Source organism: Triturus cristatus, chromosome 8 (assembly GCF_964204655.1).
Source record: "Triturus cristatus chromosome 8, aTriCri1.1, whole genome shotgun sequence".
Taxonomy (NCBI): domain Eukaryota; kingdom Metazoa; phylum Chordata; class Amphibia; order Caudata; family Salamandridae; genus Triturus; species Triturus cristatus.
In genome coordinates, this window is record NC_140591.1 from 1432949774 (window position 1) to 1432962327 (window position 12554).

At 45.7% G+C, this 12554-nt stretch overlaps 1 protein-coding gene across 3 annotated transcripts in view; it reads right to left on the reverse strand.

Annotated features, from left to right (window-relative positions):
• The window catches only part of ANKRD42 (ankyrin repeat domain 42), a 394873-nt gene that overhangs the window by 245858 nt on the left and 136461 nt on the right, over nucleotides 1-12554 (reverse strand). For all 3 annotated transcript variants that reach the window (XM_085620564.1, XM_085620566.1, XM_085620565.1), the window contains exon 2: nucleotides 9070-9230. In XM_085620564.1, coding sequence (XP_085476690.1) covers nucleotides 9070-9230 — 161 coding nt within the window. The remainder of the gene's footprint in view (nucleotides 1-9069; nucleotides 9231-12554) is intronic.

Genomic DNA, 12554 nt, shown 5'->3' on the forward strand with positions numbered 1-12554 from the left:
AGGAACGGCGTATCCATTTTCTGCAAAATCCAACATCCAGATATGTAACAGATATCCAATTTTGTAGAAAATAGGACACCCGACCTCCCACAGAAACCAACTTGCTCTAAGATGGGGGATCTAGAGTTGCTTCCCTGCTAAACCAATTGGGGGAGGAGGAGGAGGAGAAAGAAACTTGTTGGTGAGCCGAGCCGAGCAGGAGACTTCTACCTTTCCCTCTGTACAACCTATACATTAGATTCACCTGCTGTTGTTGCTGCTGCTGCCAGGCCCGATATGGAGTAGCCTTGCCAAAGGCCCGTACTCTACGGTAACTAAAGCCTCTAGGCTGGGACTGCAGGCCTAATGATCTAGCAGTGGTCCTACTGTCTTTAAAGCGCTGCAGCGCTGAGTCCGCTTTGGTTCCAAAGAGTCGAGAACCATCAAAGGGTAAATCCAAAAGGATGGCCTGCACATCCAGAGAAAAACCAGACACTCTTAGCCAGGCATGCCTCCTAGTTGCCAATGAGGCAAATAACCTGACGGGCCCAGACTAAATAACCTGATGGGCCGATGCTTGAGTGTCCGACAGAACCTCCGCAAAGTGGCCCTGGACATCCTCTGGAAGTTTAGGGATCACCTCATCAAATCAGGAATATAGTTACCCAGTAGGCACATTGCATTCGCCAATTTTAAAGCCATACTGGCTGATGCAAATACTTTCTTTGCTGATTGTTCCTTCTTTTTTTAATCCCCATCTACAGCGTGGACGGAAAAGAGCCAGAAGATTGTTTAGAAGAGCATGACGCCTACACTACCATGCCCTTAGGAGATGGATGTGCAGATAAAAAAGCTGGATCCCCAGGCACAACTTTGTACTGTCTTTCCACCGATCTGGACACAGCAGGGGCAGAGATAGGCTTTTGCCATACTTCTAATATGTACAAAAGGGGGTGGTGATGGACGGAGCATCAGAACCAATCAAACACTCACACCCAGTCAACAGATCTGGGTTTGATCCATCACCGTTCTTTAGCCCACTCTGCCACCTCAGTTCAGACATGGCCATATGCAAATCAGTCTGACCCTGTGCCTCATGGGAACAGTCCAGCCCGAACCACCCCCTTTTGTACCGCTTTGTTCGCCATAAGTTGGCAGGGTATGCTCAGACGCGAGTCCCTTGCTCACTTTGCCACTGGATTCAAGCAAGCCTGGCTGAAGACGGCTGAAATGCCAGAAACCGGTCCTAGGAAGCTTGTTTCCGGTCCAGGGAAGGCATGGCTTGGCAGTTCGGGTTTGATTGGTTCTGATGCTCCGTCCATCACCACCCCCTTTTGTACCGCATACTTCTAATATGGGCTCCGTCAAAGCCCCATAAAATGGGAGCAGAGGCTCTGTCACATATGATGTAGAGTGAAGAACCTATGTCAGCATGTTGACTTATTATCCGCAGTGGGCAACTGCAGGTCCAAAAGATCAGCAGCCTTTCTTATAATTGATTGATAAGAAGAGACCTCCTATGAAGAAAGGCCTTAGGAGAAGAGAGTTACCACTCTAGAAACGTATCTAGCCCACTAGCTTCATGAAGCCCCTCAAACTCATGCATGAGATCAACAATCTCCCCTTCTTTGGACTCTTCCTGTTGCCACTGGAATTCTTCCTCCTCCAGAAGCCTCTGTGCCTCCCTTCTTGATCTCATCTTGGGTATTGCCGTCGGCGGCGCCAGATGCGGCGCCGGTGACTTCGGGCCCCATTGATGGAGGATCTACAGGGATGGTTGAAGGCGCCATACGAAGTCGAGACAGTGCTGGACTGGAGCCTGACTGCCCCAGAGAATATTCCATCCTTCCCTCTTGGGATTGCACCGGCGTGGAGAACCTCGGCGTCGGGAGAGGCCAACTCGGTGTCATAAGCAAGAATGGCATGAAAGGTGCCTGAGCAAAATTAGGTGGTAAGCCTCCCAAGTTGTAAGATAGCGGTCCCATGGGGCCAACAGGTGCACCAGAAGGGTTAGTCGCCCTGGCGAACATGCCATACATTGCATTTAAGAAATGAGAAGGATCCGTACCTGGAGCCGTAAAAGGTGGGTACAGATCAGGCTGTAAGGCTGGTTCTGGCTGCAGCGCCAGAGACACTGGAACCGGAGGCGGAGTGGTCAGAGTTGAAGGCGTTGCGTCCCTGGGTGTCGGAGAGCCCCTCGGAGTCGGAGCGGGAGCCAGAGTCACCTTAGGTGAAGGGGAAGGTGAGACTTCATCCTTCCTGTGACGCCGTAGAGCTGGGGACCCCGACTTCGGCGACTTGGCTTTAGAAGAGCGACGTCTGGAGCCATGACACCGCTTCTTCCTCGACGATTTCAAGGTGTGAGGAGTCGGTGACTTGGACTTCGATCTCGTTCTTCTTCGGCCCCTCTTAGCCCTGGCCATGAACAATTTGGCTTCCCTCTCTTTGAGGGCCTTCGGATTCATATGCTGGCACGACGAACATCCCTCGACGTCATAGTCAGGTGACCGGCACCAAAGACAATCATCATGGGGGTCCTTGATGGACATATGACACCCGCATTCCCTACAAGGTTTAAAACCAGATTTCTTCTAAGCAGCCATCACACTGCTACAAATACAGATGAACCTGTAACAATGAAACACTCAGAAATGGAGAGCCCTGGAAAAAACATTACGTGTTGATAGTGCGAAAAAAAGGAACGGACATCCGCACGCCGACGATGTCTTCTTATGTCTCCGATGACGTCACGCGGGGCTGCGAGCGGAGCCGTTCCATTGTGACATCCTCATTGATGTGGGAGAGCTATGGAGAAAAGTTTCTGTGGAATGCTGCGCAAGGGGTAATTCGAAAGGTGAGGAGTCCACAGGCAGATGTATCCATCAGAAACAATTCTACAGATATCTCTCATAAAGATGGTCACAGACTTTCCACATTAAGACACTTGATAAACTCACGGGTGCCTTTTTGGAGTAAGTGGGCAAAAAAGTTATCATTATTATAAAAGACCTAGGGACGCCAATTTCCGCTTGCTTATTCTAAGAGCTACGATAGAAATACAAATTAGATATTAACTTTTACAAATTCCCATCCGGTAAACCAATAAGCTGAGGAAATACATTTTCCTGACCTACCCAACCTGATCCAGAAATCAATCCTATAAGGACACCTATCTTCAACATTTTATAAACGTCTAGCTCCTAAAAGAACTACAATCTGAAGACACAGAACAAATGGAATAATATCTGGTCTGATCTCAAGCTCCCAAGGAGTACAACAGTTACTTGAACCAGGTTGTGAAAGTAAACCACCTTCACCAACATTTCACCCATTCTAGCTCAAAGTAAGTCTGCTTCATTCAAGATGTATTCTGGACTCCAGTCAAATGCTGAAAGCAGGGTATTTATTCCTCCAGTTTATACAGGAACTGTAAGGATTAGAAAGGTGGCATGGAGCATATGCTAGTCTTACTAAGTATGTCAAACCATTCTGGCAAAATATCCAAGAATCCTTACATAAAGTCTTTCAAAGGCAAATCACGCTAAACTACATTATTTGCTTTCTTGACATATTACCCAAGCCTCTAAACATCAATCAAAATGACCTGTTGCTAATAGATATTCCCCTAACTCAAGGGGTGAAAGCCACATTTTGCGACCGGAAAACCTTAAGTAACTTGTCTCTTCACTCCAATGGGGCCAGGACCTGTTTCACAAGAAGCTCAGATAACTCAGTATGGACTAGTGATTTTAGAGGATTTTGTAGGAAGGAAGGATCCTTCTGCATGGTTACCCCCACTTTTTGCCTGGTGCTAAGCTGTTATTGACTAGTCTGACTGGGATCCTGCTAATCAGGACCTCAGTCTCTCTGCTTTCTCCCTTAAATTGTTATGTTCAGTACTTAGGTACATCCCAGATTGGATACTGGGGTACCTTTATCAGTCCCTAGTATATGGTACTAAAGTACCCAGGGCATAGATACCCCAGAGGTCCCCCATAGGCTGAAGCATGTATTATGCCACACATGGGAGACCATTTAAACTGTAACTACAGCCATTGCAGCCTGTGTAAGCTGGTGCTAGCACCACTTACAAAAGATATAGGTTTCCTATATCTAAGGTCACTGCACTTAAAACCTATAAGTCACCACTATATCAGGCCTTTGCAATCCTGAAAGCAGGGTACTTGGTTCTAAGTGTGAGGGTGCCCTACAGAGTCCATTCTCCCAGGTTGTAAGTGAATCAGCAATATACGATATAGAGGGGCACCATGTAATTACGCGATAACCATCCCAAAATTGGCTGCAATGAATCCTATCATGTTTGGTAACAAACATGTTGGAATCATACTCCCCCACTGTAAACGGTGTGGGATGTATGATTCCAAGCACTGGAAGAACCTTCCGTTAGGCTCTCAGTGTTCCCGGTGCCAGTCTTCTAGACCCAGACAGCACAACATGGGTGCTGCAGACCAGAGACACGATTCTGCCCTCCTGCTGCTGAGCCAAGCTTGAGCAGGGGAAGGCAGAACAATAAGTATCCTGTCACAGGGAGGTGTGACCACCTCCCAGACGGTATTTAGTGTATTGGGGCCGGGTGGGTGCACTTGCTAACGCCACTCAGTCTGCATGAGGGGCACATTTGGTGTCCTCCATGCATAGCCCACTTCAAACCAGCTCTGGGAGCTGTTGGCTCCCGATCTGATGCGCAACTGGACAAAGGACATGGGAGTAACCTCCCCCATCCAAACCCTCCCCTGGGAGGGTCCCCTGAATCATCCCAACCCTTTCTTTAGGATACTTAAGGGCTTACCTGGGTGTAGGTTCCTAGATTCGTCGAGGGACACAATTCAATTCAGACAACACTTCTACTTCTACCGTCTGGGCACTCTGGACTACGCTGGACTTCGTTTGGGCTCGACTTTGTCCGCCTTTCAGTCTGCTGCATCGTCTGTGCCTGTGCACTATACAGGAACCTTCCAAGGTCTGTGGGCATCTAAGGCACTTGAAGGAATAGTTCTTTCTGGTCCCAATTTCTTCACTTTCTCTTTAACTGCACATTCTATGTATTCCCTGCAGGGATATATTCGTGGTTCAGCTATCCTATACCTTCTTATAATCATCATAATAAAACATAAGATTGAAATCAATATATTGTTTAGAACGGTAATTATATTTATGACGTGGAGTTGAAGCACTTTGCAGCAAGTAGCACGCTGCTCCAGGACCCAACGTGGATTAGTATAGGAAAAATAAGATTTTAATTTGAGTGGTGGATTGAATAGGATAAAGGGTGGATTGATGGTGTTAATACTGGTGTCAAATGTTGAACCCTGAACGATGGCTGTGAAAGGCTACCTGTGTTATGAGCAATTCTCACCTCTGTTTACGATGTTGTACCTTTAAGCTGGGCCTTTATTAATGCATTAATTCTTTTATGACCCTGCTGCAATTTGTTAAATAGATAGGGCACCCTATTAGGAAGGGTTCTCGCCCTGTTTTTAATGTTATAAGTACATGATTTTCTCCCCTTTGCGTTGCCTTCATTTCTTTTACCAGCATCTATCAGGGGAGATTGGCGAGTGGATAGCGGGGTAGCTGGAACCTGGTAAGTTTATTGTTTGACCCACATGTTTTTATGATTGCTCTGCAAAGCGGGGGCTCATGGCCACGCCCACCTTTTCTTGAGGGGCATTTAATGCGCCATGAAGCACGTCCGTGCCACTGGTGCTCCAAAGGAGCGCCTAAGACACACCCATCTGCACCCAATGGTGGTCCCCCTGCTGGTTTTGGACCCCAACCCCCTTCAGGGATCAGATAGACGAGGCTAGAGCTTCGTGCATACAATATTAAAGGTAAGATATTAAATTATAAAAGATATTAAATATTAAAGGCTGTCCTTGCCTGGACCTCCATACTCTCGCTCATTACTGTTTGTGTAAGCGCTTGTAAATGCTAGATCTGTAGTTAAACATCATGTTGAATTTGCAGACCGTGTGGATATTCACCAGCTAAATATGGTATGGGTTACCGAAACCTGGGTGGATCAAGCCTCCGACACTGACCTGGTGGCAGCCATTCCCCCTAATTACGTCATGGACAGACTTTAAAAATGCGGTGGGGGACTAGCCATGATCCAGAGGGATACTACTGAATTATCTAAATACCAATACTTAAAGGGAGTGCTCATTTATCATCCTCCAGGCCCCAGGAGTAGTTTTGTACAGACAATAGGCACTCTTTTGGAAGAAGGCCAATAGAAGGCCAGGAGCTCGGGCATTACTGAGATCTCAATGCTGGTTTGGTGTTGACTGTGTCTTGCTGAACAAATGTGGAAGTGATAGTTAGAAACAGTTGATGAGCTTTGAAGTGAAGCGAGGATGAGGCATAAACGCCAGAACTCCTGATGGGGCAACTGGGGAACCAGGTTCGAATCTCAGGGACAGCTGAACAGTTTGTGATTCTGGGCAAATCACTTCATCTTCCTCCTGTGTACAATAATGAATATGTCATGGTGTAATGTAACTGGTGAGCACTAAAAGCGCTCCAATATCATCGCTGGTGTTAGCATTATGGCAAGATGGGGGATGGAACAAGCACTCCATTACCATCGGCTCATGTTCGTGCTATGGCAAGATGGACAGAGTGAGCGCTCCAATACCATTGGATCGTGCAAAAAAAGAAACAGTTGCTGTTCATGTTTTCACAAATTTTTAAGAAATGCATTTGTATGTACACATGCATTGATTTTAGTGGTATGTGTGTACATGTACAAGAGAGACTATAGCAAGACGGAGGGCAGAACGAGCACTCCAATACCATCAGATCATCCCCAAAAAATAAAAGCAGCAGCGACGAGGGAGGTAGTGGGGGGACAGGTGAAGCAGGTGAAGATGGGGCGATGGGCAAGCAACAATCGGAGACGGCGGGAGGAAGCAACAATAAAGGGGTATGAAATACCTTGCAATGCACTCCAATACCTTTGGGTGCTGTTGGTGCTATATAAAACTGCACAAAAAAGTAACTGGTGCTTATGTAAGGCACTCCAATACCTTCAGGTGGTGTTGGCACTACATAAAACTGCACAAATAAAATGTGAAAAACAAAGATGTGGAGGAGGGGATCTGTGCAACGGATTTCAGCAGGGGCAAGCAGCGACAGGCGGGAGGTGGACAGGCAACCAACAACAAATACCGGCAGGCACAGGGAGATTGCCCGTAATCACAAAACGTGGAACTGAGGCTGAGTCTAGGGAGACAATGTGGTGTCCTCTTTGGAGAGGACACCACATGGGAGAGGGAGAGGATGTGGCATAAGGGTCAGAGCTGCCAACTATGGAGCTAGGAAAATGTGCTTGAGTTTTGACGTCGGTTTAACATCCTTGATTCTGGGCAAATCGCTTAATCTCCCTGTGACTACAAAATGTAATGTGTCCTTGGGTAAAGTAAAGGAACTGGAGCTAATGTAAAATGCTCCAGTACCTTCGGGTGGTGTTGGCACTATAATAAACTGCACACAAAAAACTGAAAGAATCACAGTATTAGACTGGTTTACAGTAGTGGACATGAGGAAATACACTGCATCAGCAGCCACATTAAAAGAACTACTTTTGTCATGGACATTGAGGGGTAACAGACCTTGATGACATCAAGACTGAGCCTGGCTCCTTTGAAGAGAAGTCAAGTTAAGCAGCAATGGCACACGGAAACACTTCAACAGTGAATGCAGAAAAAGTAAGAAAGTGTCCGTACGGAAGAAATTTGAAGAAATAGAGTCCCACCCTATGAAATGAGAAGCAACAAGGTGAGACACGAACAGTTCAATCATTTCACACAGGAGAAAAGTGGCTATGCAATTACGGCAGAAGGCATAGGTACTTTAGAAGCTCTTACTTGCCCGTTGATAATATGATTCACTTGGGATCTGATTTTCCAGCTATAAACACCATTGCCGAACGACCACATTTGGTGTAAACAGACACACACACCCCTCCACCCCCCCCGAGATTACACGAGTGCCAAGTGATAGCAGCCATGCACACATGCTCCAATCAGCACGTCAGCTATACACTAACAGGACACTAAAAGGCAGAACACTATCACTCCCTAGAACAAAACAGACTACAATGAGGGTTTTAAAGCACTGACTGGGTGGTGGTGATTTGTTGATGGGGCAAGCCCCGGGAGGTGCAAGGGAGCAAGCAGAGACAGGAGGGAGGAGGTGTGGAAAACAGAAAGTAGCAACAAAGGGAAAAGTAGTGGCAGGGGAGGGGTTGATCTGTGGACGGGGCATGAGGGCGGGTGGGAGGAGACGGAGCTGGTAAAATCACAAGCACTGTGTACAGTGCTGAAATATAAAGAATAAAGTGGGTCCTAAAATGGTCGTCAAAACTGGAGCAGTGAATGTTTACAAGTACTTGGTCCATGCTCTGTGGGAGAGGGCTAAACGCTAGAAGAGGCATGACCATGCCTGCCAGGAATAAATGGTGACAAAGAATATGAGACAGATGATGGAGCGAGCAGATGGGAAGCCTGTGAGCAGCTGAAGCCCACAGATGAAACACAACATGTCTCTTGGAGACAGTGCATGCGCTGTCTAACCTAGACCTAACAAGATGTCTCTTCGAGACAGTGCATGTGCTGTCTAGCCGAGACCTAAAAATAGCTTTGCTTCACATCACGTGAACCTTTTATCAGAACATAAATGATGCATTCTAAATCAGCATGCTCTGAGGAAGCCATCTTGAATTGGTGATCAATATATGTAATAAGTACAGAGTTCATGATTTATACAATACAAACCTAAAGTAACAGTAATGAAAATTCCAGAAAAATGTAATCAAATAAAAAATTAATTGCACAATCTAGCAGTATGCGTTTGTTTGTATAGATTAGTTCATCCAAATCATGTATATCTCAATCTGCACTGCTTTCTTTCACGTCACATAAAACTTCCGTAAAACAAAAAAAATTTAAAAGCAGTTAATAATCTAAACTACTTTCATTTTTTACATGTTTCAGTTGTTCTAAACCAAATGATTCAAAGTTTCTGAATTTCCATTTCGATCTTGCAAAACGTTTAAATAGTCCTTACCTCCAAACTACCAGAGTGGGCAGCCCAGTGCAAAGGTGTAAATTTATGAATGGAGTCAACCTCATTTACGCTGGCTCCACTTTTCACCATAGCCGCAAGTTGTTCTACATCCCCGGCTTTCACTGCTTCGTGTATGCTACTAAAAGTCTTTGATTTCTTACCTGTAAGAAAAACGCAGAATGCCTCTTTAGCCAAGATAATCGCCCAAGTGAAAAGAGGCATAAGATTAATACCTAGAACCCGTCCTCTTTCTGTGTAGCCTATAAACTCCTGCACATTATTCACTTGTAAGCATTAGTATTTAAAATATGACATTCAAAGAGCCCTGATAATTCTTTTTTTTAATCAAGCATTTTACCATTTCAAACCCTATAAAACAATATATTGCCAAATCATATAAACAGTAAGTATACTCGTATGCTGCCTAGGACTGGCATGGGTGCAAATTCAGGACGGTCAGTTTAAAAATTCAAGACAAAGGGTCAAAATTCAGGGCAAAAATTCAGGACAGAAGGTCAAAGTTCAGGACAAAAATTTGGGACAAAGCATACGTTTTACAGACACATCAGAGGAGGTCGTAAATCAGTATATAAGTAAATAGACAATCAAAATAAGTACAAGTCAAAATAAGTTTATATAAGGTTGAGACAATCATGCACTTTTAGGTCTCGCCTGCGTTGCAGCGCATGTGGTGCTTGCTTCCGAGATATATATAGTCATTGGTTTTCTGTTCGGCTTCTTTGGAAGTGGGGTTGGTGCACACCCTGTCTCCCCTAGGCCCCGCCCACCCGTCATCGGCTGCATTGAAATGAAAAGCCCGCCCTCCAGGGAGCTCTCTACAGTCCATCTGTTGTAAATGCCCTCTTTTATCTTTCTCAGTTGGCATTGCTAGCTGGCATCCCCTCTCTGCTCTTTAACACTCACTACTTTGTAGCAGCAGATACTGTTTTTGTGTCTTACAGTGCCAGTGCTATTAAGCAGTTTCTGTGTTGCTGACTTTTTCCCAGGACCTCTTTAAAGTTGCAAGATTGCATATCCGTTGCATGCTTACCTAGCTGAGAATGATTTGTTGAAGGGGAAATAAAGTGTAAACACTTTGGGAACAAATACTGTGGAGTTTGCTCCGCCGATGTCCAACGTAAAACATAAATGGTTTCTAAAATGCTTGTCCTGAGCTTGGTCGCCGTCATCACCGTGTTGGGGTTACTGACGATGCTGTGGGCGGTATGTGACTAGACTGATGTAGGAGGCGTTTAATTTCACTGCTCGGGTACAGGTGGCGATTTAAATAAGTGTGCACCTACCTGTCTGCCTGCCTTCACTATTAAATGCACCACTGTGCATTCGTATGTTGTGTTTTTTGTACACAATTGTAAATGTCAGGAATTGCTGGGATGTTAAGCATAAGTTTCACACAGAAAAGGTAAGCACAGCGTTAGCACAGTTTGAGGATTCAAATCCTTCACTCGTTGGTAGTTGAAAAATATTAGACAACCCGACATTGAGACGCCCAGATGTTGCACTGCATATGTTTTCGTAATCAAACTACTCCTGATTTGGTGGGATGCTATGCTAAAAGGGTTACGAAGCTGCCTCTGGCACGGTTTTTCACACAGAAGAAAACTCATACATCTTTACAAACTCGGCTGCCAAGTCTGAGAATCTGAGGTATGAAAGGCATTTGACCTGGCTGGACTTCAGGTCTTATCTCACCGTCGTAAATTTAGGAACAAAACACTGCTGAATATATGGTTGGCGAAGGCGTAATAGGCAGTCCGTTTACTGAAGGAAAAGTGGGCATGGTATTTACAATTGCACAATTTCCAACTACCAGTCGCTTTTCTACACACGCACAAATACGTTGTGTAGTCGTTTAACCCCACAGCGCCCTGCGGGCCTACAGGTCTTAAACAAATCTTTCTACAAGGTTTTGGCAGATGCGTTGTGTCGGTTGAATGCAGCACATTCTTAAGGGAAGTCTTTATGATCGGCGCTGTCTCTCCCACCACCTCCCCCCCAGCTGTCTAAACAATGTGTAGGAATGATGTCGACAAGAAGGAAAAAAGCCCCCGTAATTAGTGCTTTAAATGGGAAAAAAATAGTGCAGGTACTCATTTAAATGTGGCGAGTGGGCGGGGATGGGGGCGGGGCTAAAGCAAGACGTGCAAAGTTTATTGCGTATAAACTAGTTGCAGTACACACGAGAAATATCTTTCTATAAACAAATCAGGTGAATTCTTTATATAAAATGAAAGTCAAACAATGATATTTTAACCTTTCCTTATTTTGTAATATTTCTCTCACAAAAACAGGCACACACAAGCAGGCAAACAGACCCACCTAAGCAGACACTCACACAAAAGAATCAGGTGGGATTAACGCCCTTTTAACCTCCCATGGCTTTTCTCATTGTGCTGTTACTGGGCTGCCTCGATTCCTTGCAACACAGCATGACGGCAATGCTGGGATATCCTGCAACTGAGCCCACGCGGAATAGTTCAGCCGGGGCTCAGCTCAGGGCTATAAAAGTGATTTGGCTGAAGAGACAGGCTACTACCACTAGAGGCCAATGCGCCTACCCTCCATGAGTACCGGTACTCTCCACGGCCGCAGAGAAGTGCCGGTACTCAGGGTGATAAAAATAAGAAGTGCCATTACTCAGTACCGGTGAGTACCGGCCCATTTAAAGCACTGCCTGTAATCCCACAATAATCTGTTCATTGCTCCGGCTCTTTCCTGGGGATTACAGTGCAGCAGTGTGCAGCACGAGCTCACAGGGGAACAAGTGGAAGGGTTCCATGTAGAAGACAAGTTCAGAGTTCAAGCCTGTGTGACAGATCAGCCAAGGCACACTCCTTATAATTGGTGGCTAGGAATAACGCATTTAAATGCTATATAGAAGACTGTCTGATGATACGAGTGGTGTGATAAAATATTGCATGTTAACTTCCCTTCCCAAGGCATTAAAAACAAGCAAATGCAGTGACAATACGCGACGGGGAGCTCCAATAATACTCAAATAACAAATGGTGCCTGGTCATCCCAACCTCAGGCCTGAGCCCAGGTTACTAGCCTGAGCTCTCAAACCCTGCAAGGCCTCTAGTGCTCCCCCATCAAGAATAATAGTGTGCGCTATTACTTCGACCATGTCTCCTAAGGAGTATGTAGGTTGGTTGGATGGTAATGGAACATCACCTTTGTGGTCTATGGCATTACTTATTTTTTGTACTTTAGAGTGCTTATGAGGTGGTGTTCGTATGTGGAGGGTAGGCACAGTGCCATAGCAAGGGTACCGTGGTCCTTGGTGGAAGCAGAGAACATTGGTGTCCAGTCCTCTGGTTGCGAGTAAAATACAGACGTAACTGTGGTGAGTTGACCTCTAGCACCAGTGGTGTTGGGAGCGCTGCATGTCCTCCTCTGTTATTGATGGCTACATCCCATGCGGGTCGTAGTGGGAGGTCGCCCATGTACCGAAGTTGTGTCTT